The sequence below is a fragment of the Engystomops pustulosus genome, chromosome 4 (genome assembly GCF_040894005.1).
Source record: "Engystomops pustulosus chromosome 4, aEngPut4.maternal, whole genome shotgun sequence".
NCBI classification, from domain to species: domain Eukaryota; kingdom Metazoa; phylum Chordata; class Amphibia; order Anura; family Leptodactylidae; genus Engystomops; species Engystomops pustulosus.
In genome coordinates, this window is record NC_092414.1 from 206,932,442 (window position 1) to 206,956,035 (window position 23,594).

At 41.5% G+C, this 23,594-nt stretch overlaps 2 protein-coding genes across 15 annotated transcripts in view; one reads left to right on the forward strand and one right to left on the reverse strand.

Moving 5' to 3' along the window:
- The window catches only part of CACNA1A (calcium voltage-gated channel subunit alpha1 A), a 224,356-nt gene extending 206,864 nt beyond the window's left edge, over nucleotides 1-17,492 (reverse strand). For 9 of the 12 annotated variants that reach the window (XM_072149702.1, XM_072149699.1, XM_072149703.1 and 6 more), the window contains exon 1: nucleotides 16,655-17,486. In XM_072149702.1, coding sequence (XP_072005803.1) covers nucleotides 16,655-16,902 — 248 coding nt within the window. In that variant the 5' untranslated portion in view covers nucleotides 16,903-17,486. Of the gene's footprint in view, nucleotides 1-16,654 lie in introns of all 12 variants that reach the window. The other 3 variants (XR_011855123.1, XR_011855122.1, XM_072149706.1) reach the window with 2 other exon arrangements.
- The window catches only part of LOC140128194 (surfeit locus protein 4-like), a 319,398-nt gene that overhangs the window by 256,284 nt on the left and 39,520 nt on the right, over nucleotides 1-23,594 (forward strand). The gene's annotated exons all lie outside the window — the stretch shown is intronic.

A 23,594-nucleotide genomic window follows, 5' to 3' on the forward strand; every position in this document is an offset into this window, starting at 1 on the left:
ACACCCTGCACCAGCTACTATCCCCTGCCACCTATCTGTATACACCCTGCACCAGCTACTAACCCCTGCCACCTCTCTGTATACACCCGGCACCAGCTCCTATCCCCTGCCACCTATCTGTATACACTCTGCACCAGCTCCTATCCCCTGCCACCTATCTGTATACACTCTGCACCAGCTCCTATCCCCTGCCACCTATCTGTATACACTCTGCACCAGCTCCTATCCCCTGCCACCTAACTGTATACACCAGTGATGGCAAACCTTTTAGAGACCGAGTGCCCAAACTACAACCAAGACCCACTTATTTATCACAAAGTGCCAACACAGAAATGTAATTTGTGATTTATACTCCCTTCTCTGTCACAGTTTTTATTGATACCAGCACCTAAGGACCCCAATAAAGCAGAAAATAGTCCCAGGTAGAGCTGTCACTTTAAAATAGCTCTGTGCACAGCAAGTCGTGGGCTGTCTGGGACTGCAGGAAGATACCTGGAGTCCTCTCTGGTGATGGCCTGAGTGCCCACAGAAAGGGCTCTGAGTGCCACCTCTGGCACCAGTGCCATAGGTTAGCCATCACTGGTATACACCCTGCACCAGCTCCTATCCCCTGCCACCTATCTGTATACACTCTGCACCAGCTACTATCCCCTGCCACCTATCTGTATACACTCTGCACCAGCTCCTATCCCCTGCCACCTATCTGTATACATTCTGCACCAGCTCCTATCCCCTGCCACCTATCTGTATACACTCTGCACCAGCTCCTATCCCCTGCCACCTATCTGTATACACTCTGCACCAGCTCCTATCCCCTGCCACCTATCTGTATACACTCTGCACCAGCTCCTATCCCCTGCCACCTATCTGTATACACTCTGCACCAGCTCCTATCCCCTGCCACCTATCTGTATACACTCTGCACCAGCTACTATCCCCTGCCACCTATCTGTATACACTCTGCACCAGCTCCTATCCCCTGCCACCTATCTGTATACACTCTGCACCAGCTCCTATCCCCTGCCACCTATCTGTATACACTCTGCACCAGCTACTATCCCCTGCCACCTATCTGTATACACTCTGCACCAGCTACTATCCCCTGCCACCTATCTGTATACACCCTGCACCAGCTACTATCCCCTGCCACCTATCTGTATACACCCTGCACCAGCTCCTATCCCCTGCCACCTATCTGTATACACCCTGCACCAGCTCCTATCCCCTGCCACCTATCTGTATACACCCTGCACCAGCTACTATCCCCTGCCACCTATCTGTATACACCCTGCACCAGCTACTATCCCCTGCCACCTATCTGTATACACCCTGCACCAGCTCCTATCCCCTGCCACCTATCTGTATACACCCTGCACCAGCTCCTATCCCCTGCCACCTATCTGTATACACCCTGCACCAGCTACTATCCCCTGCCACCTATCTGTATACACTCTGCACCAGCTACTATCCCCTGCCACCTATCTGTATACACCCTGCACCAGCACCTATACCCTTCCACCTATCTGTATACACTCTGCACCAGCTACTATCCCCTGCCACCTATCTGTATACACCCTGCACCAGCTACTATCCCCTGCCACCTATCTGTATACACCCTGCACCAGCTCCTATCCCCTGCCACCTATCTGTATACACTCTGCACCAGCTCCTATCCCCTGCCACCTATCTGTATACACCCTGCACCAGCTCCTATCCCCTGCCACCTAACTGTATACACCCTGCACCAGCTCCTATCCCCTGCCACCTATCTGTATACACTCTGCACCAGCTCCTATCCCCTGCCACCTATCTGTATACACTCTGCACCAGCTACTATCCCCTGCCACCTATCTGTATACACTCTGCACCAGCTACTATCCCCTGCCACCTATCTGTATACACTCTGCACCAGCTACTATCCCCTGCCACCTATCTGTATACACTCTGCACCAGCTACTATCCCCTGCCACCTAACTGTATACACCCTGCACCAGCTCCTATCCCCTGCCACCTATCTGTATACACTCCAGCTACTATCCCCTGCCACCTATCTGTATACACTCCAGCTACTATCCCCTGCCACCTATCTGTATACACCCTGCACCAGCTCCTATCCCCTGCCACCTATCTGTATACACTCCAGCTACTATCCCCTGCCACCTATCTGTATACACCCTGCACCAGCTCCTATCCCCTGCCACCTATCTGTATACACCCTGCACCAGCTCCTATCCCCTGCCACCTATCTGTATACACCCTGCACCAGCACCTATCCCCTGCCACCTATCTGTATACACCCTGCACCAGCTACTATCCCCTGCCACCTATCTGTATACACCCTGCACCAGCTCCTATCCCCTGCCACCTATCTGTATACACCCTGCACCAGCTCCTATCCCCTGCCACCTATCTGTATACACCCTGCACCAGCTACTATCCCCTGCCACCTATCTGTATACACCCTGCACCAGCTCCTATCCCCTGCCACCTATCTGTATACACCCTGCACCAGCTCCTATCCCCTGCCACCTATCTGTATACACCCTGCACCAGCTCCTATCCCCTGCCACCTATCTGTATACACCCTGCACCAGCTCCTATCCCCTGCCACCTATCTGTATACACCCTGCACCAGCACCTATACCCTGCCACCTATCTGTATACACTCTGCACCAGCTACTATCCCCTGCCACCTATCTGTATACACCCTGCACCAGCTACTATCCCCTGCCACCTATCTGTATACACCCTGCACCAGCTCCTATCCCCTGCCACCTATCTGTATACACTCTGCACCAGCTCCTATCCCCTGCCACCTAACTGTATACACCCTGCACCAGCTCCTATCCCCTGCCACCTATCTGTATACACTCTGCACCAGCTCCTATCCCCTGCCACCTATCTGTATACACTCCAGCTACTATCCCCTGCCACCTATCTGTATACACTCTGCACCAGCTCCTATCCCCTGCCACCTATCTGTATACACCCTGCACCAGCTACTATCCCCTGCCACCTATCTGTATACACCCTGCACCAGCTACTATCCCTGCTATACAATCCTCGCCTATATCTATATAGTTCCTAGTATTTCCTATCTACATAAACCCTTTTTGACAGTTTTGGACTGATGTAAGCCAAGTCATGGCAGGTAAAGCCTTCTAAATATTCTCGAGAAAATTTGGTTTGGTCAATAACCGCAAAAATCATTTCCTACACCGGAGTCGAGTTCCTTTGTGCAAAATTATCATCATCGCAAAACGATTGTTATGAATATCAAGATCTGGATTCCAAAGTTAAATCAGACACAGCATGAAAAACGTGGTAGCGGCGACCAGGGTTGGGCAGGTGAAAAAGTCAAAAAATTTCACCAATTCACCTAAAAAGTTGCCAATATAAGAAAAATGCTGACCCCCAGTGTATAAAAGACATGAATATTATAGTTGTGATTTATCATAGTATCTGTCATTGTATTCTAGTCCCCCCATTCCCCTAATAATCCTGGTTGCTCTCCTCTGCACCTGTTCCAGCTCTACTATGTCCTTTTTATACACTGGTGCCCAAAACGGTCCACAATGGGGCAGATTTACTTACCCGGTCCATTCGCAATCCAGTGGCGCGTTCTCTGCGCTGGATTCGGGTCTTCCGGCGATTCACTAAGGCAGTTCCTCCGACGTCCACCAGGTGTCGCTGCTGCACAGAACTCCGCTGGAGTGCACGCTGCTATACTTGGTGAAGGTAAGCGCGAGTCCAGCGACACTTTTTTTTTAAATGCAGCGGTTTTTCCGAATCCGTCGGGTTTTCGTATGGCCACGACCCCCCCCCCCATTTCTACCTCGTGCATGCCGGCGCCGATGCGCCACAATCCGATTGCGTGCGCTGAAATCCCGGGGCAATACAAAGAGAAAATATTCGGGTAACATGTCGCAAAAACTCGAATCGTGCCCTTAGTAAATGACCCCCAATATTCCATTTGTGGTCTGACCAGAGATTTGTATAAGGGCAAAACTATGTCTTTATCATGAGAATCTATTCCTCTCTTGATACATCCCATTATTTTATTTGCTTTGGCAGCAGCTGCCTTGCTCTGGTCACTAAAATTAAGTTTACCATCCACCAATACCCCCAAGTCCTTTTCAGCTCCAGTTTTACCAAGTAATTGACTGTTTAGAACCCAAATTTATATGATAAGCAGACCAAGTAATCAATGCCGGAATCCAGATAATTCCAAAGGGTTCACTTACTTATCTGTTAATAGTATATTCAGTCTGGCCCAGAACGTTACAATTCCTACAAAGTGTCTAGTAGCCTCATCACCTGCTGGAGAATATTATCACATTGCGGAGGGTATTCCTCGCACCGTCTCACCACTTAGGTGATTTCTGAAAGGGTTTCCTCTTTCTTGGAAGTGTGAATTCCTTGCACATAGAATGTGTCAGGATTTACCTATGATTATAGTGTCCTCAAATGACTAGGAAAGATGTACATGACTACTTATTGCAGTGGTGGCAAACCTGTGGCACGGGTGCCAGAGGTGGCACTCAGAGATGTTGCACCATGGCCAGATAGGGATCCTCCTGCAGTCGCCGGACTAGGCATATTTAGCATTATTTTAATGTGGAGCATCCTGGTCTAACTGAGACTGCAGGAAGAGAGAGGTGGTGTGGACAAGGTCAGATTATCATTGGAGCCCCTTCTGTGCGACCCCTGAATCTTCCTGTTTAGGGTGCCCTCAGGCCCATTGAAAGCTGTGGTACAGCATTGAGCAAGAAAGTTACTACTTGAATTGCTGTTTTGGCACTTTGCAAAAAATATACAGGTTTTGGGTTGCAGTTTGGGCACTCAACCTCAAAAAGGTTCACCATCACTGACCTATTGTATAACCACCAATACTATTACTACCGGTATACACCCTGCCCAAAATAATACTCTTCCCATATACAATCTATTGGTCATACTAGATTGATACCACCTTCATTACTATCACTAGTTCCCACCTCCAATAATAATCCACTTACCCTAGTAGTGACCAGTATTACTTCTTCACTTCTAAAATAAAGTGTTCAAGAATATAATCCAGTGATATTACCATAGCACTGATATTACTTCCCCAATAGTGCACATGAATATCATGACTACACCAATTGTATAACTCCAAAATTATACTTGTGGTAGAAATAAGTATTGTAGCTGCAATAAATACATAATAACAGTGCTACATCAATACAACTAGTACAATAATACTATTGTTAAGTGATATATAAAAAACATTTTCATAGGGGCAGTATTATAGTAGTTATATTCCTGTACATAGGGGCAGTATTATAGTAGTTATATTCTTGTACATAGGGGGGCAGTATTATAGTAGTTATATTCTTGTACATAGGGGGCAGTAGTATAGTAGTTATATTCTTGTACATAGGGGGCAGTAGTATAGTAGTTATATTCTTGTACATAGGGGGCAGTATTATAGTAGTTATATTCTTGTACATAGGGGGCAGTATTATAGTAGTTATATTCTTGTACATAGGGGGCAGTATTATAGTAGTTATATTCTTGTACATAGGGGGCAGTATTATAGTAGTTATATTCTTGTACATAGGGGCAGTATTATAGTAGTTATATTCTTGTACATAGGGGGCAGTATTATAGTAGTTATATTCTTGTACATAGGGGGCATTATTATAGTAGTTATATTCTTGTACATAGGGGGCATTATTATAGTAGTTATATTCTTGTACATAGGGGGCAGTATTATAGTAGTTATATTCCTGTACATAGGGGGCAGTATGATAGTAGTTATATTCCTGTACATAGGGGGCAGTATGATAGTAGTTATATTCTTGTACATAGGAGGCAGTATTATAGTAGTTATATTCTTGTACATAGGGGGCAGTATTATAGTAGTTATATTCTTGTACATAGGATCAGTATTATAGTAGTTATATTCTTGTACATAGGGGCAGTATTATAGTAGTTATATTCTTGTACATAGGGGCAGTATTATAGTAGTTATATTCTTGTACATAGGGGGCAGTATTATAGTAGTTATATTCTTGTACACAGGAGGCAGTATTATAGTAGTTATATTCTTGTACATAGGGGGCAGTATTATAGTAGTTATATTCCTGTACATAGGGGGTAGTATTATAGTAGTTATATTCTTGTACATAGGGGGCGGTATTATAGTAGTTATATTCTTGTACATAGGGGGGCAGTATTATAGTAGTTATATTCTTGTACATAGAGGGCAGTATTATAGTAGTTATATTCCTGTACATAGGGGCAGTATTATAGTAGTTATATTCCTGTACATAGAGGGCAGTATTATAGTAGTTATGTTCTCGTACATAGAAACAGTATTATAGTAGTTATATTCTTGTACATAGGGGGCAGTATTATAGTAGTTATATTCTTGTACATAGGGGCAGTATTATAGTAGTTATATTCTTGTACATAGGGGGCAGTATTATAGTAGTTATATTCTTGTACACAGGAGGCAGTATTATAGTAGTTATATTCTTGTACATAGGGGGCAGTATTATAGTAGTTATATTCCTGTACATAGTGGGCAGTATTATAGTAGTTATATTCTTGTACATAGGGGGCAGTATTACAGTAGTTATATTCTTGTACATAGGGGGCAGTATTATAGTAGTTATATTCTTGTACATAGGGGCAGTATTATAGTAGTTATATTCTTGTACATAGGGGGCAGTATTATAGTAGTTATATTCTTGTACACAGGAGGCAGTATTATAGTAGTTATATTCTTGTACATAGGGGGCAGTATTATAGTAGTTATATTCCTGTACATAGTGGGCAGTATTATAGTAGTTATATTCTTGTACATAGGGGGCAGTATTACAGTAGTTATATTCTTGTACATAGGGGGCAGTATTACAGTAGTTATATTCTTGTACATAGGGGGTAGTATTATAGTAGTTATATTCCTGTACATAGGGGGCAGTATTATAGTAGTTATGTTCTCGTACATAGAAACAGTATTATAGTAGTTATATTCTTGTACATAGGGGGCAGTATTATAGTAGTTATATTCTTGTACATAGGGGCAGTATTATAGTAGTTATATTCTTGTACATAGGGGGCGGTATTATAGTAGTTATATTCTTGTACATAGGGGGGCAGTATTATAGTAGTTATATTCTTGTACATAGAGGGCAGTATTATAGTAGTTATATTCCTGTACATAGGGGCAGTATTATAGTAGTTATATTCCTGTACATAGAGGGCAGTATTATAGTAGTTATGTTCTCGTACATAGAAACAGTATTATAGTAGTTATATTCTTGTACATAGGGGGCAGTATTATAGTAGTTATATTCTTGTACATAGGGGCAGTATTATAGTAGTTATATTCTTGTACATAGGGGGCAGTATTATAGTAGTTATATTCTTGTACACAGGAGGCAGTATTATAGTAGTTATATTCTTGTACATAGGGGGCAGTATTATAGTAGTTATATTCCTGTACATAGTGGGCAGTATTATAGTAGTTATATTCTTGTACATAGGGGGCAGTATTACAGTAGTTATATTCTTGTACATAGGGGGCAGTATTATAGTAGTTATATTCTTGTACATAGGGGCAGTATTATAGTAGTTATATTCTTGTACATAGGGGGCAGTATTATAGTAGTTATATTCTTGTACACAGGAGGCAGTATTATAGTAGTTATATTCTTGTACATAGGGGGCAGTATTATAGTAGTTATATTCCTGTACATAGTGGGCAGTATTATAGTAGTTATATTCTTGTACATAGGGGGCAGTATTACAGTAGTTATATTCTTGTACATAGGGGGCAGTATTACAGTAGTTATATTCTTGTACATAGGGGGTAGTATTATAGTAGTTATATTCCTGTACATAGGGGGCAGTATTATAGTAGTTATGTTCTCGTACATAGAAACAGTATTATAGTAGTTATATTCTTGTACATAGGGGGCAGTATTATAGTAGTTATATTCTTGTACATAGGGGCAGTATTATAGTAGTTATATTCTTGTACATAGGGGGCAGTATTATAGTAGTTATATTCTTGTACACAGGAGGCAGTATTATAGTAGTTATATTCTTGTACATAGGGGGCAGTATTATAGTAGTTATATTCCTGTACATAGTGGGCAGTATTATAGTAGTTCTATTCTTGTACATAGGGGGCAGTATTATAGTCGTTATATTCTTGTACATAGGGGGTAGTATTATAGTAGTTATATTCTTGTACATAGGGGGCAGTATTATAGTAGTTATATTCTTGTACATAGGGGGCGGTATTATAGTAGTTATATTCTTGTACATAGGGGGCGGTATTATGGTAGTTATATTCCTGTACATAGGGGGCAGTATTATAGTAGTTATATTCCTGTACATAGTGGGCAGTATTATAGTAGTTCTATTCTTGTACATAGGGGGCAGTATTATAGTCGTTATATTCTTGTACATAGGGGGTAGTATTATAGTAGTTATATTCTTGTACATAGGGGGCAGTATTATAGTAGTTATATTCTTGTACATAGGGGGCGGTATTATAGTAGTTATATTCTTGTACATAGGGGGCGGTATTATGGTAGTTATATTCCTGTACATAGGGGGCAGTATTATAGTAGTTATATTCCTGTACATAGGGGGCAGTATTATAGTAGTTATATTCCTGTACATAGGGGGCAGTATTATAGTAGTTCTATTCTTGTACATAGGGGGCAGTATTATAGTAGTTCTATTCTTGTACATAGGGGGCAGTATTATAGTAGTTATATTCTTGTACATAGGGGGCAGTATTATAGTAGTTATATTCTTGTACATAGGGGCAGTATTATGGTAGTTATATTCTTGTACATAGGGGCAGTATTATGGTAGTTATATTCTTGTACATAGGGGGCAGTATTACAGTAGTTATATTCTTGTACATAGGGGGCAGTATTACAGTAGTTATATTCTTGTACATAGGGGGCAGTATTATAGTAGTTATATTCTTGTACATAGGGGGCAGTATTATAGTAGTTATATTCTTGTACATAGGGGGCAGTATTATAGTAGTTATATTCTTGTACATAGGGGGCAGTATTATAGTAGTTATATTCTTGTACATAGGGGGCAGTATTATAGTAGTTATATTCTTGTACATAGGGGGCAGTATTATAGTAGTTATATTCTTGTACATAGGGGGCAGTATTATAGTAGTTATGTTCTCGTACATAGAAACAGTATTATAGTAGTTATATTCTTGTACATAGGGGGCAGTATTATAGTAGTTATATTCTTGTACATAGGGGACAGTATTATAGTAGTTATATTCTTGTACATAGGGGACAGCATTATAGTAGTTATATTCTAGTACATAGGTGGCAGTATTATAGTAGTTATATTCTTGTACATAGGGGACAGTATTATAGTAGTTATATTCCTGTACATAGGGGGCAGTATTATAGCAGTTATATTCTTGTACATAGGGGGCAGTATTATAGTAGTTATATTCTTGTACATAGGGGGCAGTATTATAGTAGTTATATTCCTGTACATAGGGGGCAGTATTATAGTAGTTATATTCCTGTACATAGGGGGCAGTATTATAGTAGTTACATTCCTGTACATAGGGGGCAGTAGTATAGTAGTTATATTCTTGTACATAGGGGGCAGTATTATAGCAGTTATATTCTTGTACATAGGGGGCAGTATTATAGTAGTTATATTCTTGTACATAGGGGGCAGTATTATAGTAGTTATATTCCTGTACATAGAGGGCAGTATTATAGTAGTTATATTGCTGTACATAGGGGGCAGTATTATAGTAGTTACATTCCTGTACATAGGGGGCAGTAGTATAGTAGTTATATTCTTGTACATAGGGGGCAGTATTATAGTAGTTATATTCTTGTACATAGGGGGCAGTATTATAGTAGTTATATTCTTGTACATAGGGGCAGTATTATAGTAGTTATATTCTTGTACATAGGGGGCAGTATTACAGTAGTTATATTCTTGTACATAGGGGGTAGTATTATAGTAGTTATATTCCTGTACATAGGGGGCAGTATTATAGTAGTTCTATTCTTGTACATAGGGGGCAGTATTATAGTAGTTCTATTCTTGTACATAGGGGGCAGTATTATAGTAGTTATATTCTTGTACATAGGGGGCAGTATTATAGTAGTTATATTCTTGTACATAGGGGCAGTATTATGGTAGTTATATTCTTGTACATAGGGGCAGTATTATGGTAGTTATATTCTTGTACATAGGGGGCAGTATTACAGTAGTTATATTCTTGTACATAGGGGGCAGTATTACAGTAGTTATATTCTTGTACATAGGGGGCAGTATTATAGTAGTTATATTCTTGTACATAGGGGGCAGTATTATAGTAGTTATATTCTTGTACATAGGGGGCAGTATTATAGTAGTTATATTCTTGTACATAGGGGGCAGTATTATAGTAGTTATATTCTTGTACATAGGGGGCAGTATTATAGTAGTTATATTCTTGTACATAGGGGGCAGTATTATAGTAGTTATATTCTTGTACATAGGGGGCAGTATTATAGTAGTTATATTCCTGTACATAGGGTTGCAGTATTATAGTAGTTATATTCCTGTACATAGGGGGCAGTATTATAGTAGTTACATTCCTGTACATAGGGGGCAGTAGTATAGTAGTTATATTCTTGTACATAGGGGGCAGTATTATAGCAGTTATATTCTTGTACATAGGGGGCAGTATTATAGTAGTTATATTCTTGTACATAGGGGGCAGTATTATAGTAGTTATATTCCTGTACATAGGGGGCAGTATTATAGTAGTTATATTCTTGTACATAGGGGGCAGTATTATAGTAGTTATATTCTTGTACATAGGGGGCAGTATTATAGTAGTTATATTCCTGTACATAGGGGGCAGTATTATAGTAGTTATATTCTTGTACATAGGGGGCAGTATTATAGTAGTTATATTCTTGTACATAGGGGGCAGTATTATAGTAGTTATATTCTTGTACATAGGGGGCAGTATTACAGTAGTTATATTCTTGTACATAGGGGGTAGTATTATAGTAGTTATATTCCTGTACATAGGGGGCAGTATTATAGTAGTTATATTCCTGTACATAGGGGGCAGTATTATAGTAGTTATATTCTTGTACATAGGAGGCAGTATTATAGTAGTTATATTCCTGTACATAGGGGGCAGTATTATAGTAGTTATATTCTTGTACATAGGGAGCAGTATTATAGTAGTTATATTCCTGTACATAGGGGGCAGTATTATAGTAGTTATATTCCTGTACATAGGGGGCAGTATTATAGTAGTTATATTCCTGTACATAGGGGGCAGTATTATAGTAGTTATATTCCTGTACATAGGGGGCAGTATTACAGTAGTTATATTCTTGTACCTATATTGTTTTGCATAGGGTGAAATAATTTAATAATGATATTCTTGTATATAGGGTAAAGTATGATTACTACTATGCGAGGTATATTGTTTAAAATTACAATAAAATGATACTGTAGTTAGATCAGTTAATTTATCATTCTAGTTACTGCATCGGCTTAAAAAATAACAACACATGTAGTTGTCACTTTCTTACATTTCTTATAAAATACGGTGTTTATTTACTGAATTACTTAAAAGGGCATTGAAATTTGAGAGGGGTGTGAAGTAAATCTGAACCCTTAACATCTGCCCTGTAACAGGATGAAGCTAAGAAAAAGGCTAATAGAAAATATTCTAATTCTGTACTTATGATATTTAGGGAGGGGTTATCAAATCTGGGTGGAATATATTATCAGGCATTGATCATATTGAGCAAGGCAATAGAATTATTAGTATTATTCATGCTGTATGGAGAGGCTTTCCCGCTGCCTCTTGACCTTTGCAGACATGTCTATGTGGCATATCTTATTGCTACAGTATAGAAATGGCATCACCCCCACCAGCAGAACTCAGCCAAGAATAAAAGAGGCAGCAGTGAGTATGTTGAAGGAAAAGCCTGTGGAGGAAGCATCCATCAAAGAGAAAGCTGACTGCGAACCAATACTGCACAGCTCAGCAAAGTACCAAATGCAGTTTGCTTTATTTTTTTAATTTAGATCTGCTCAGTGAAGCAGCCGCAATGCAATTCTCAGGATCTACAGTAAATGGACACATTCAGCTTATGCAAGGGCCATACCCTGTCAGAACACCCACCAGTGCCACACAAAGTGGGTCATCAAATCAAAAGTGCCACCAGGAGTCACCCTGAGGTGCACAGAATCAGGTTACCCATAAACAGCCACAGCCTACCAATGGACATGAGTCCTTGCAACCATAGAAGTCTGCCACCTTTTTATATACCAGGTGTGACATGTCCTCATCTAGAATTCAGTGACACCGCAAAGCCTGCTAGGTGACATCTGTAATTCCTTGCTCTGGGGCAGAGATTTGCCAGTTTGTTCCTGCAACAGGGTGAGGTTGATCCTGAAGTAAACATATGAATAATAGATATCAGATGGAGATGATATGACCCGATGCACAGTGGACCCAGCATGTAGTTTCTGTTACCAAAGACTGTCCAATGGTGCCATCTGTACAATGGTGTATCTTCTAGTATAATAACATGATGGATGGTGGGCGGTGAGGAGCCTCCGGTTACACCATAGGTTTTTCTCTATAGGAAGGCCTGACATCTTGTCCTTGGGAGTGAGGCTGGCTGCCTGCGTTATTGTTTTTAATGGTTTTTTTCCACAAACTTCCCCACTTCTTTTCATAGACTGTGATGATGAGTATTGCAGGTCAAGCCCATTCAACCCATTTACCGGCTACTAGAAGCAATTCATCCAATGAGTAATGGAGCACCTAATGGTGCTGACCAGTCCACTAGCAGTGCACATGTGACACCACAGCGTGAGTAGTAAGAAATGTGGAAAGGAGAGGTGAATCATTTGGGGATGTTATTCTCTACTGGGGTCCTCCTCCCACAGTATTCACCTAACATTGCTTCATCCCCTACATTGTGGCCATATTAATGCATTAACAAAATCAGAGCTGCCAACCTTGCACACAACACAACAGGAGGAATTACACTGAATCACGATAAAACATAAGACATCATATTGTCCTGACCCAGTCATCATGTACCAGCGGGATAGGCCTGGTGTCAAGTATCAGCGGCTCGAAACCTCCTGACATGGATCGATAAAGCTATAAGGTCCCTGGTGTCATTGGTTGACAATAATCTCTGCAACAGCCACATGTGGGACGAAGGGTCCAAGCTCGATAGCATCAGGTTCAGTAATATGGGTCTACACTGATATGAATTATCACTATAGTGATTACCCTCAAGCCTTTTTTATGCTTTGCCCAACTCAGATGCAGCAGCAGAAGGTGGTGGACACGCACCTGTATGGTAAGTGCAAATGGTGGCCTGACAATATGGTAAGACACTTGAGCAGGCATCATACATACCGAGAACTAGTTACACATGCAACTTATTTTATTTCCCATTACGACGTGACAATGACTTTCAGCTCCTCTCACCACTGTGACTATTTACAAGTGTCACATAAGCTGACAGGAGCGCAAATCGCCCCATTCCACATGAGCAACTTGCCACACAAGATACTGCCGCAAATCAGACAAGCTTCATCAAAGATACACTTGTTAAAAGCTATAAGCACTGACTTCTGGGATTGGTAAATAGGGTTAAATGGGATTGTAAAAATATATGCCCATGATTTCATATAAAGGTCCTGTCTGATCCACATCTCTTGGTCAGAGTGGAGAGAAGTAGTTATAAAGAGTTTCTCGCTCTTTGGAGAACCTGTCATATATATATATATATATATATATATATATATATATATATATATATATTATATTATATGGAAAACACTTTCATGTTAATGGGAATTTTCTAGTGATTATTTTCTCCAGTGGTAGCGCTACAGGAAAACCCAACACTTAGTGCCAGGGCTCCCCATAGATTGCAACCTACCCCCGGAAGGAGGAAGTAGGACCAGCCCCCATCTATACCACATGTAACTTTACCATAAGGAAGAAAAGTCTAACCAATGACTCCCAAAACTGCATGTGGACCAGTAACCAGGTTGTTGGGAAAGAAAATGGTCCCAACAAAATGGAATTGCCCCTTCTTGACTGGATCAAGTTCCTCCCTCAGTGTTATGTACACCCCTGTATACATGTATAAGAAGACATATTATAGCTTATCCATTTATTGAATTTGGAGTCAGCAATTCAAATCTGGATCTTAATTGCTCTGAGACTTTAGTATCAGATTCATTCCCTCAGGAAGAGTATTAGCGGTATCCACATGAACATCTAGAAAACAACCATGATGGTGAGTATTGATCCAACCGAGACATTATCATATGTGTGATCAGAGTAAGATGCCCCCACCTATATACATGTGTCATCTTCTTCTATTTCCTAAAAAAAAGCCCACTATTGAAAACAACTGCCTGGCCTATTAAGACAAAGCATTGGAGAACCCACTGACCAAGAATTGGCCCCCTGAATCTTGGGGACTGCCAATGGAAATTTGGACACAAACCAAAGTTTGTCCAGATATAGGAACCAGCCACTGGTCAACACAATCTTATGGTCAGGGGACAATCAACCACTTCCACTGAATCTTAGAGCCAACCACTGCCCTAATGGATAACCTGCTTGACTCTCATGTTGGGTGCCCGGGTGATGGCCTCATTAATCCTGGGGCTTCACTTATAATTATACTGATGAGTCAGAAGATCTTGCCTTCTGCGATTCCTGTAATTCTAAACTGAGGGGGCTACATACTGTGCCAACAAGCCAGTAACATGGAGGTAACATGGTATGGAGCATCTGGAATCTTGTAGAGGGCTTTCCATAAGAGCAGGATGTAGTATGGAGGCGTCCACTGTATACTGTGCCCTCTTGGCGCTGGGTGTACTTTAGACAAATGCTCTTGGTATATTGGATACAGACTGGCACTCTGGTTTGGAGCATTTTGGGGATTTTGGATGACCCAATTTATTGGGGGCTATCCTAGTGACAGGTGCTCATAGAAGCTCGTCGAGTACGCTTCTGAATGTGTGTTCGTGTACACGCACCATACTACAGGAAATTCAGATCTCGCTTGACACTGCTCTTTTAGACATCAGTTTTACCAGTTTGCATCTCTACACCTCAAAGAATGCCAGCTCTTCAGGCAAGAGATAAAATGCTATTGTTTTATATACACATTAACCCCATTCCAGCAGTTATTCCCCCATCAGCACTGTGGGCAGATATGTTCTCACAGCCCCACAGTGTGTCTGCAGCAAAGCTCCCCAGCGCTGACCATTATCTGCTCCTATCACACTTCACCAGGAAAACAGCCTGAAGGGTGGATTTCTCTAGACGTCACCACCAAAATTCAGACCCCAGTATGACATGAGAACTTCCATTTAACATAGCAAAGGCGGAATGGAGAAAAGTAAAATCTAGATAGATAGATGGATATATGACAGAAAGATAGATATGACATAGATGATGGATATTATATTTGATGGACATGTATGTATGGGGCTGTATAGACCTAGATATGCTATTTTCTATCTGTATTACTATGTATAGTATTACATCTCTCCTGTGTACAGGGTACAGTGCAGGTATACACATGACAAGCACTGCGTCCTATATGTATGTAGAGCGCAGGTATGAGCAGGATGACTGCACCTTGCACACTGCAGTGGGTACATATACATTGTACACTATAGAATGAAATGCACCACATACACAGGGCTTCACCGGGACTATGTTTACCAAGATTCCTGTCAGCTGGTGAACCTCAGGAATATGTGCACAGAATGCAGAATTATCAGGCGGATTTATTAATGGAGCATTGCACTGCAGTGCTATATATAGCACAATACATGTTTTATATATGCTGTGCCCGGCGCTCATAGACAACACAAACGTATGCACTGAATGATGGGGGTAGTGACATAGTGCTGCCCATTTCTCTGGCACATTTATTACATCTCCCAGACTGTATATATATATATATATACAGCTGCCATACTGTACAGGTCCCAGCAAGATCAGCTAGATGTACTACATGTGTGCATAGGTACATAGATCCCATATATTCATACTGGGAATATGTGATGGATACACAGTAACTACACAGGTGATCTTTCTGTATGCTGCCAATGGACGGATAGGTATGATAGACGATACATGGATAGAGAGATAGATGGATAGATATGAGATAGATAGATAATAGAGAAATAAATATATAGCATTAATTATTTTGCAATAGATATTTGGGGAAGTGACACATAATACTGTACATTGCTTTCCCCACTTTCCATACACGACACTATCCCCATACTATGTATTCATACACACACACATGTAGGACATATTGGAGCAAATGTCCATCTCTCACTATAGGTCCATATAGACATATGGGACACACTGATATGACACTACATACCTGTATACACACATGCACATATAGCAATGGATACACTTAGACCTCCGGTATATATGGATCTGTCTGTCTGCATGATTTATGTGCGGCAGTACCAATACAACCAACCATCACAGCCATGTTTAACCCTTACTAGGGACCATGGCCTATTGCACCCCAATGCCAAGAATAAAAAAGGATATGGCCATTCGGTGATTTTTTTGGCGTATTTCCTCACCACGTTGTCTTCACTGAAGAGGAAGAGGGAACGGTTGACGGTAAAGCAGTTCTGCCGTACTGGGATCGGGTTGTACAGCGCCATAGTTCGGGCCCTCTGTGCCATTGACTGTTTGTAGATCCGCTGGGCCCCTGGGGGCCCACCTTGTCGACTTCCACGACCTGCGCCTCCCCCGCCACGGGCCGGCACCTCGTCCCCGAAGCGAGCCCCCATGATGCTGGGGACAAAGTCCGCGGGTTACCGGAAAGCGAGGAGCAAGGAAAAGATGTAGGAAAAGAAGAGGTAAGGACGCTGCAAAGCATCACATCTCATCCAGACAGGCAGCGTCCCGGATATGAGTGCACACTCCTCAGGTATCTCCGCAGACAGGTGCTCATATAGAAAATGCAGGAATATACTGAGAGGAACTCTCAACTTAACAGTAGTATACAGAGCAGGGAGAAGACACGTATGACCAAGTCCTATATACACAAGGAACTCTATACAGGGTCTTCATGCATGAAAGTCCAGGTCACAGGCAACAAATGGAGATATAGATGTAGAGAGGTAACGGTTAAGAACAGGGGGCGATCACACATTCCCTCGCCGCCGGACTGGTCTCTTCAAAAATAAAAATAAAAAAACAATAATTAAAAAAAAAACAGGAAAAAAAACCAAAATGAAAATAAAAAAAAAGATTGAGGGGTCCTGCGGTGCAGACCCTCTCCCCTGCACGCTCTGCCGTTTTCAGACCTGCCGTTTTCAGAGCTGCATCTTTCAAGATCCTGCAATCCGTCCGGGGCGGTGGGAGGAGGAGGAGGTGGAAAGGGGGGTGGGGGGTGGTTGTGGGTGATAGGAAGAGAGAACGAGAGGTGGTGGTGGGGGGAACTGAGCGAGAGGAGGGAGATAAGGCAAGCTTCAGAGTATGGGGGAGTCTTGGAGAACCTCGCGATTGAGCCACAATGACATTTGGCAATGGGAAATCATTCACTTTGGGTTATTGATTCATTGGCAATGGAGTGATTAGGGTAGGGTGGGTGGGTGTCTTCTGCAATGCAAGGCTCTTGCATTATGTTTCATTTAACCCCTTATTATCTATAAAGATGTTCTTATGTGGGTCCAGTCTAGAAAGATAGCTGCTGAGTTTCAATCCTTCACAGCAGCAGCAGCAGCAGAGGGAGAGCGAGATCCAGCAGGGGAGGGGGAGAGCCTGGAAGAGAAGGAGGGGAGAGATATGCTGCAGTCCTCAGCTCCACTCCCCCCCTACCACCACTCCCCCAGCCCTATGCAATACTAAAAGGTCTGCCTGGGATCGGCCATTGGGAGACATAAGAGGCAATGAAAGACCAGATTGGATGAGCCTGGACGCAGCCGGATAGACCTATAGAATATGGATCACCTAAAGGATATGGACTGGGTGGAAAGGTGTCATTCATCTATCTTCACATGATAGCCCCAGGCCAATCACTGCAGCAGCTGGCCTGCCAAACCCACAGCGGAGCCTCCATAGGTGGGGGAGGGAGAATCAGGAAGAGGACAGGAGTATGACAAGCCAAGTGGAAAGTCAGGAGAATGGCTGATGGATAAGGGACCAGACAGGTGCTGTTAGGAACAAGTTAAGGGTCAGCTGCAGAGGGCGCTAGTGAGGGAAAGTGCATAGGGAGCTATGCAGGGATGTGTCACACATTACAGTCTGGGCTGGGAGCTGTCCAAGTGCTGAACCGCCTCAGCACTACAGGAGCAGCCTGTGCACTACATGGCGACACTGCACCAAGAGCCTTAACCCTCTGCTGCCTGCACACACACATATGCATCAAATGTGGCTGTACACAGGCTGCACCGCACCAGCCCAGTCATCTGTCATCACATCTATCTGTCCATAGACCTCATACATTTCTATACTCTCATACCTATGAGATAGATCACCTGGCTAGTTACTATGTATCCGTCAGCTGTATATATACACACACATACACTGTCTGGGCAATGTAATAAATGTGCCAGTGAAATGTCACTTCCCCCATCATTGCGTTAATCTGATATCTACCTACCCCATCTACTCATCTGTCCATCTTTCTACCCTACATCTATCTACCTTTCATATTATCTATCTTATATCTATATTATATAGACAACTATCTCATATCTATCTGATCAAGTGTTACATATCTTCCACATTGTCTACAAAGTATCTATTTCATCCCATCTCTCTCTATGCTCTGTCACCAATGGTAGGAAGGGCCGGGTGCTATTGGGGTAAGTATCAGTACTGTGTCTAGTGTTGTCACTGCTTCATATGTGAGACTCCATTAGCTATGGTCTTTTCCGGACACATTCTCCTCGCTGTGGCTGATGTATTGGTAAATCAGCAGCAAGGATCCAGCAGTGACGTCACGATCTGATCCTTCTTCTATGAATACACTAAGCGCCTAGTGCCTATACTGCCATATACTGTGCTACCGCTGCACTGCACCATCACCTGTGTAGTATCATCCGCTACATTGTCATCCTAGTTCCCTACAGCAGGCAGTGGTGGTATTTCCAGAAGACACAGTGTGTGGCACTTTACTTTCAGCAGGAACAGCTTGTAGCATTTAACTCTAGTGTGCCATACATAAATAAACTGTTTCGTACATGATTCAATGTATGATCTTAAGTGTGACAATAGGTAGAACAACTTTCTTGTCAATCAGCTCCCATTGTAAATGTCATTATTTGTTAGACCATACTGGGCACACCAAATTATATTGTAAAGGTTAACCGTAATTTGTAATTTTTTTCTGTACTGTGCAATGTTCCTGACCTTTATTTAATTTAGTTGCTGGTTCCTGTGTCAAATTTATGCTATAAGCTTTGTTCTGGTCCTGTATTCATGTACTAAGCTTGATTCTGGTGCTATACTTATGACCCCAGTTCTGGTGCCTTTTTTGGTACACATAGTTTACTTTGGTTATTGTATTTCTGTACCAAGCTTGGTTTTGCTACATTATATTTGTTCTGAGTTTGTTTCTGGCGCTATATTTGTTATGAGCTTGGTTCTAGTGCTGTATTTATGTGCTGCATTTTTTTCTGGTGCTGTATTTTTTTTTCTGGAGTGAGCTCAGGTCTAGTGTTATAATTATGTGCTGAGCTTCATTGGGCACCTTTATATTTAATAGAAGCTCAGATGTGGTAACATATGTATTGTATAAGCTTGGATATGGAGCTGTATTTTAGATATGTTCTCAGTTCTGGTGCTGTATTTTGCTAGAAGCTAGGTTCTGGTGCTGTATTTTGCTAGAAGCTAGGTTCTGGTGCTGTATTTTGCAAGAATCTAGGTTCTGGTGCTGTATTTTGCTAGAAGCTGGGTTCTGGTGCTGTATTTAAGAATGAATTACAGTTCTGCTGTATTTTGCAAGGAACTTATTTTATGCTTTTTCTTCTAAAACTTTATTTATGCTATGAGCTTGGTTCTTGTGCTTATGATTTCTGGTGATGTATTTATGTTAGAAGTTTGGTTCTAGTGCTTTATTTTTCTTGCATTGAAGTCTTTCTGTCCTATCTTTGATAAAGGGTTGTCTGACCCGAAACGCATTGGGAAGACATTGTTTGTCTATTAACCATTTCATGGAATAAATATTACTTTTTTATACATCTTTTTGGAGTTGAGCCAGTTTTTGAAAAAGCATCCGTTTTGACCGTTTTTGTCCTTTTTTCCCAATTATCTTAACTAAGATAATTGGGAAAAACGGACAAAAACTGATGCGTTTTTAAAAAACGCACATGTATTTAAAGTGCCTGCTTTTTTTAACAGACTGAAAACGCATGCTTAAAAACTGACAAAAAATGCCATGTGTGGCATCACCCCTAGGAAATCTTCTATGTTCACCACCAGTGGACAGAAATCTGACCATGGTCACACAGGTGCACGGCTCATTATATCACAGAGAGTAATCAGAGCTTTGTGCTATAACAAGCCGTGCACCTGTGTGACCATGGTCAGATATCTGTCCACTGGAAATAAACAATGAAGCTTTCTATAGCAGGACAGCAAGCAGAGATCTAGAAAACCGTGAGGAATTGATACAGAAAGTATATGGGAAACTGTGTAACTTTTGATAATACAAACAATAACAATTTGCTGTAATGGGAATACCCCTTTAAGTCATATCTGGTGCTGTTTTTCGCTGAGTTTGGTTTCGGAGCTGTATTTATGTGTTTATGTATTAAGCTCAGTTCTGGTGCTGTATTTATGATATAAGCTCAGTTTTGGTTCTGCATTTATGATATGAGCATGGTAAAGGTACTGTATTTATGCACTCAGCTTGGTTCTTGGGCTCTTATGAGCTTAAATCTGGTATGAAAGGAACTTGGGTCTGTTGCTTTATGTGTGATATAAGCTCAGTGCTGGTGCTGTGTTTAAGCCTCAGAATTGAGCTGAAAGCTTGGTTCTAGTACTGTATAATATTGTGAGCTTGGTTCTGCTGCTATATTTATGTAGTTAAGTTGGTTCTGGTGCTGTATTAAAGTACAGAGTTTGGTTCTGGTGCTATAGTGTTTTTCTACAACAATACTTTATCACTCCACTTTACCCTACTTCTCCATCACACTACCCTATTGCCATATTGCCATTATGCTGCTTTGTTACTATGCTACTGCCACAGTGATCTATTACTATACTCCAATTAACTTTCTCTATTTCTATACTTCTGCTACACATATATACATATACACACACACTAGAGATCAAAATTAGAGAACAATGTTTGACCATTGGTGCTGGTGTAAAATAATGTAATCTCCATTGATTAACATTTGATGGATTTTTTGTACAGGGCACCATGGCACCGGATTGTTACGAAAGTATCGGCATTAAACCTTTATTTTGCAAAAAAATGTGATGGTAATAATTAGAGAACAGCAATGATTGTAGCACAGAGAAAGATCATAACTACATTTTCTGAAGGTTACAACAGCAAAACAGTAACACATTGCAGGGGTAGTGTCTTAGATGGAAAACATTAAATAAACAGGTGAATTTGATTTGAAGGGGAAACCTGTTCAATAACTGTGATTCCCCTGTTCAGTTAATGGGGAGATGTATCAATCTGTCTATGCCAGAAAACTGCAGTCATTTGCACTGTAAAATGCTGTGCCCCACATTTATTCAAGGTTTTATAATTATAATAATAAAAATAACAATCTTTCTTTATATAGCACCATCAAATTCCTTAGCGCTTTAGATTATTTTAAGGCAGTTTTCCAACACATTAGAAAGGGGCGTGTCCTCAGTAACTAGGGGGCGTGACCGGACAGAAGATAGATGGTGCACCAGAAAATTGTATATTGTGGAGCGTATGATGATAATTAGAGAACAACAATGACTGTTACCCAGAGAATGATTATAACTAAATTCTCAGAAGGCTACGCCAGTTACATAACAATAGGGAGTGCATAGGACTTTGCCTTGAATGACTTCAGCACCGGCCGCAGGACATCACTAGTCCTCACACGGCTCTGCTGGGATCTGCTCCGCTCTTCTTCCAGTCTCTTCCACAGTTCTGTGAATGTTGTGGGTTTCTTGGCGATAACTTTGTCACCAAAGGTTTTCTGTAGGTTTAGATGAGGACTCCATTTTGCTGCGTGACAGGGGACATTGTCCTGCAATAAATTCGCTGCTGATTGAGTGAAGAATGCAAGGAAGTAACCATGTCTTGTTGAAGAAGGTTCTGGTACACACTCATATTCACTGTGCCCTGTAGCTGCATAAGAGGTCCAACTCTTGCTGCAGAAAACATTCCCTAAACCATGACACTTCCTCTTTAACCTTTCACTGACTTCTATACACTTTGAGTTCTCTCTTTTTCCCCATTTGTCTATGAACATAATGTTTACCATGAGATGCAAATCAATTAAATTTGATTTCATCACTGAACTGTGGAGCACTTCTCCTCTGTCCATACAACATGCTCCTCAGCTGAGTGTAGTCTATCTGCTAATGAGCGTTTTGGTGACTGCAGAGTAGGGTTTCCGTCTAAACGCTCTTAAATATTGGGACACATATGATGTGACAGATCCTTACCCTGTTCAGTGCTGAACTGGAGGCAATATCAACTGCAGTGTTGAAACAATTCCCCGTGTAGATTCTCCTCATTATCCTGTCCTCTCTTGAATTTTTATTTCAGTGGTGTCCAACCTTCTTGGGGAGCTTAAATTAGTTTGTGATGTTGTAAAGATGCAATATTCTAGAAATCACAGACTCAGAACAACCATCTTCTCTTGCTATGGCTGATAGCATCATCCCTTTGGCCTTCATCTGGACATCCTACTGCCGGACGCCGGATCCTACAATGGGTTTGTCAAAAACCAACATTTTTATTTCTTTGCTTTAGAATATATACAATTTATAAAATAACCTAAAATACTGATATGATCTAATCATATAGGACACACAATTTTCTAAATTTGGTCAGCTGGCTGTATAATCCCAGGCTGTACAGCGAAGCCCCCGATGATACCTGGGATGACATAACTATTGTCCTCTTACCCCTGTTATTGCATAGGCTTTCCCTGTACTCATCACCTTGACTCTTTGTCAGTTCAGTGGTCACGATTAAATAACATAAGCGCCACCCAGGTCAATCAGGTTCAGGTTATTCAGTGCATTAACCCTAAGTCCTTCAGGGACCATCCTGCATTGATTCATATGTAAACCCTAGTGACCTCCTGCCTGTACTGCTGCTCAGCAAGCAAAGGGTGAAGTGTTTCCCAGCAGGCACTTCTGCTGACACTGGAGACAGGCACTTAGCTCGCTCCTAGATTCAGCACTTTAAGACTTCTGGGGATGGTAAAGTAGCTGACCAGGAGTAGGAGTCAGGGCCTGGGGAGGATTAACCCTGTGCTCAGATATCACAGACATGGTGCCATATCAGCAGTGCACAACCTAT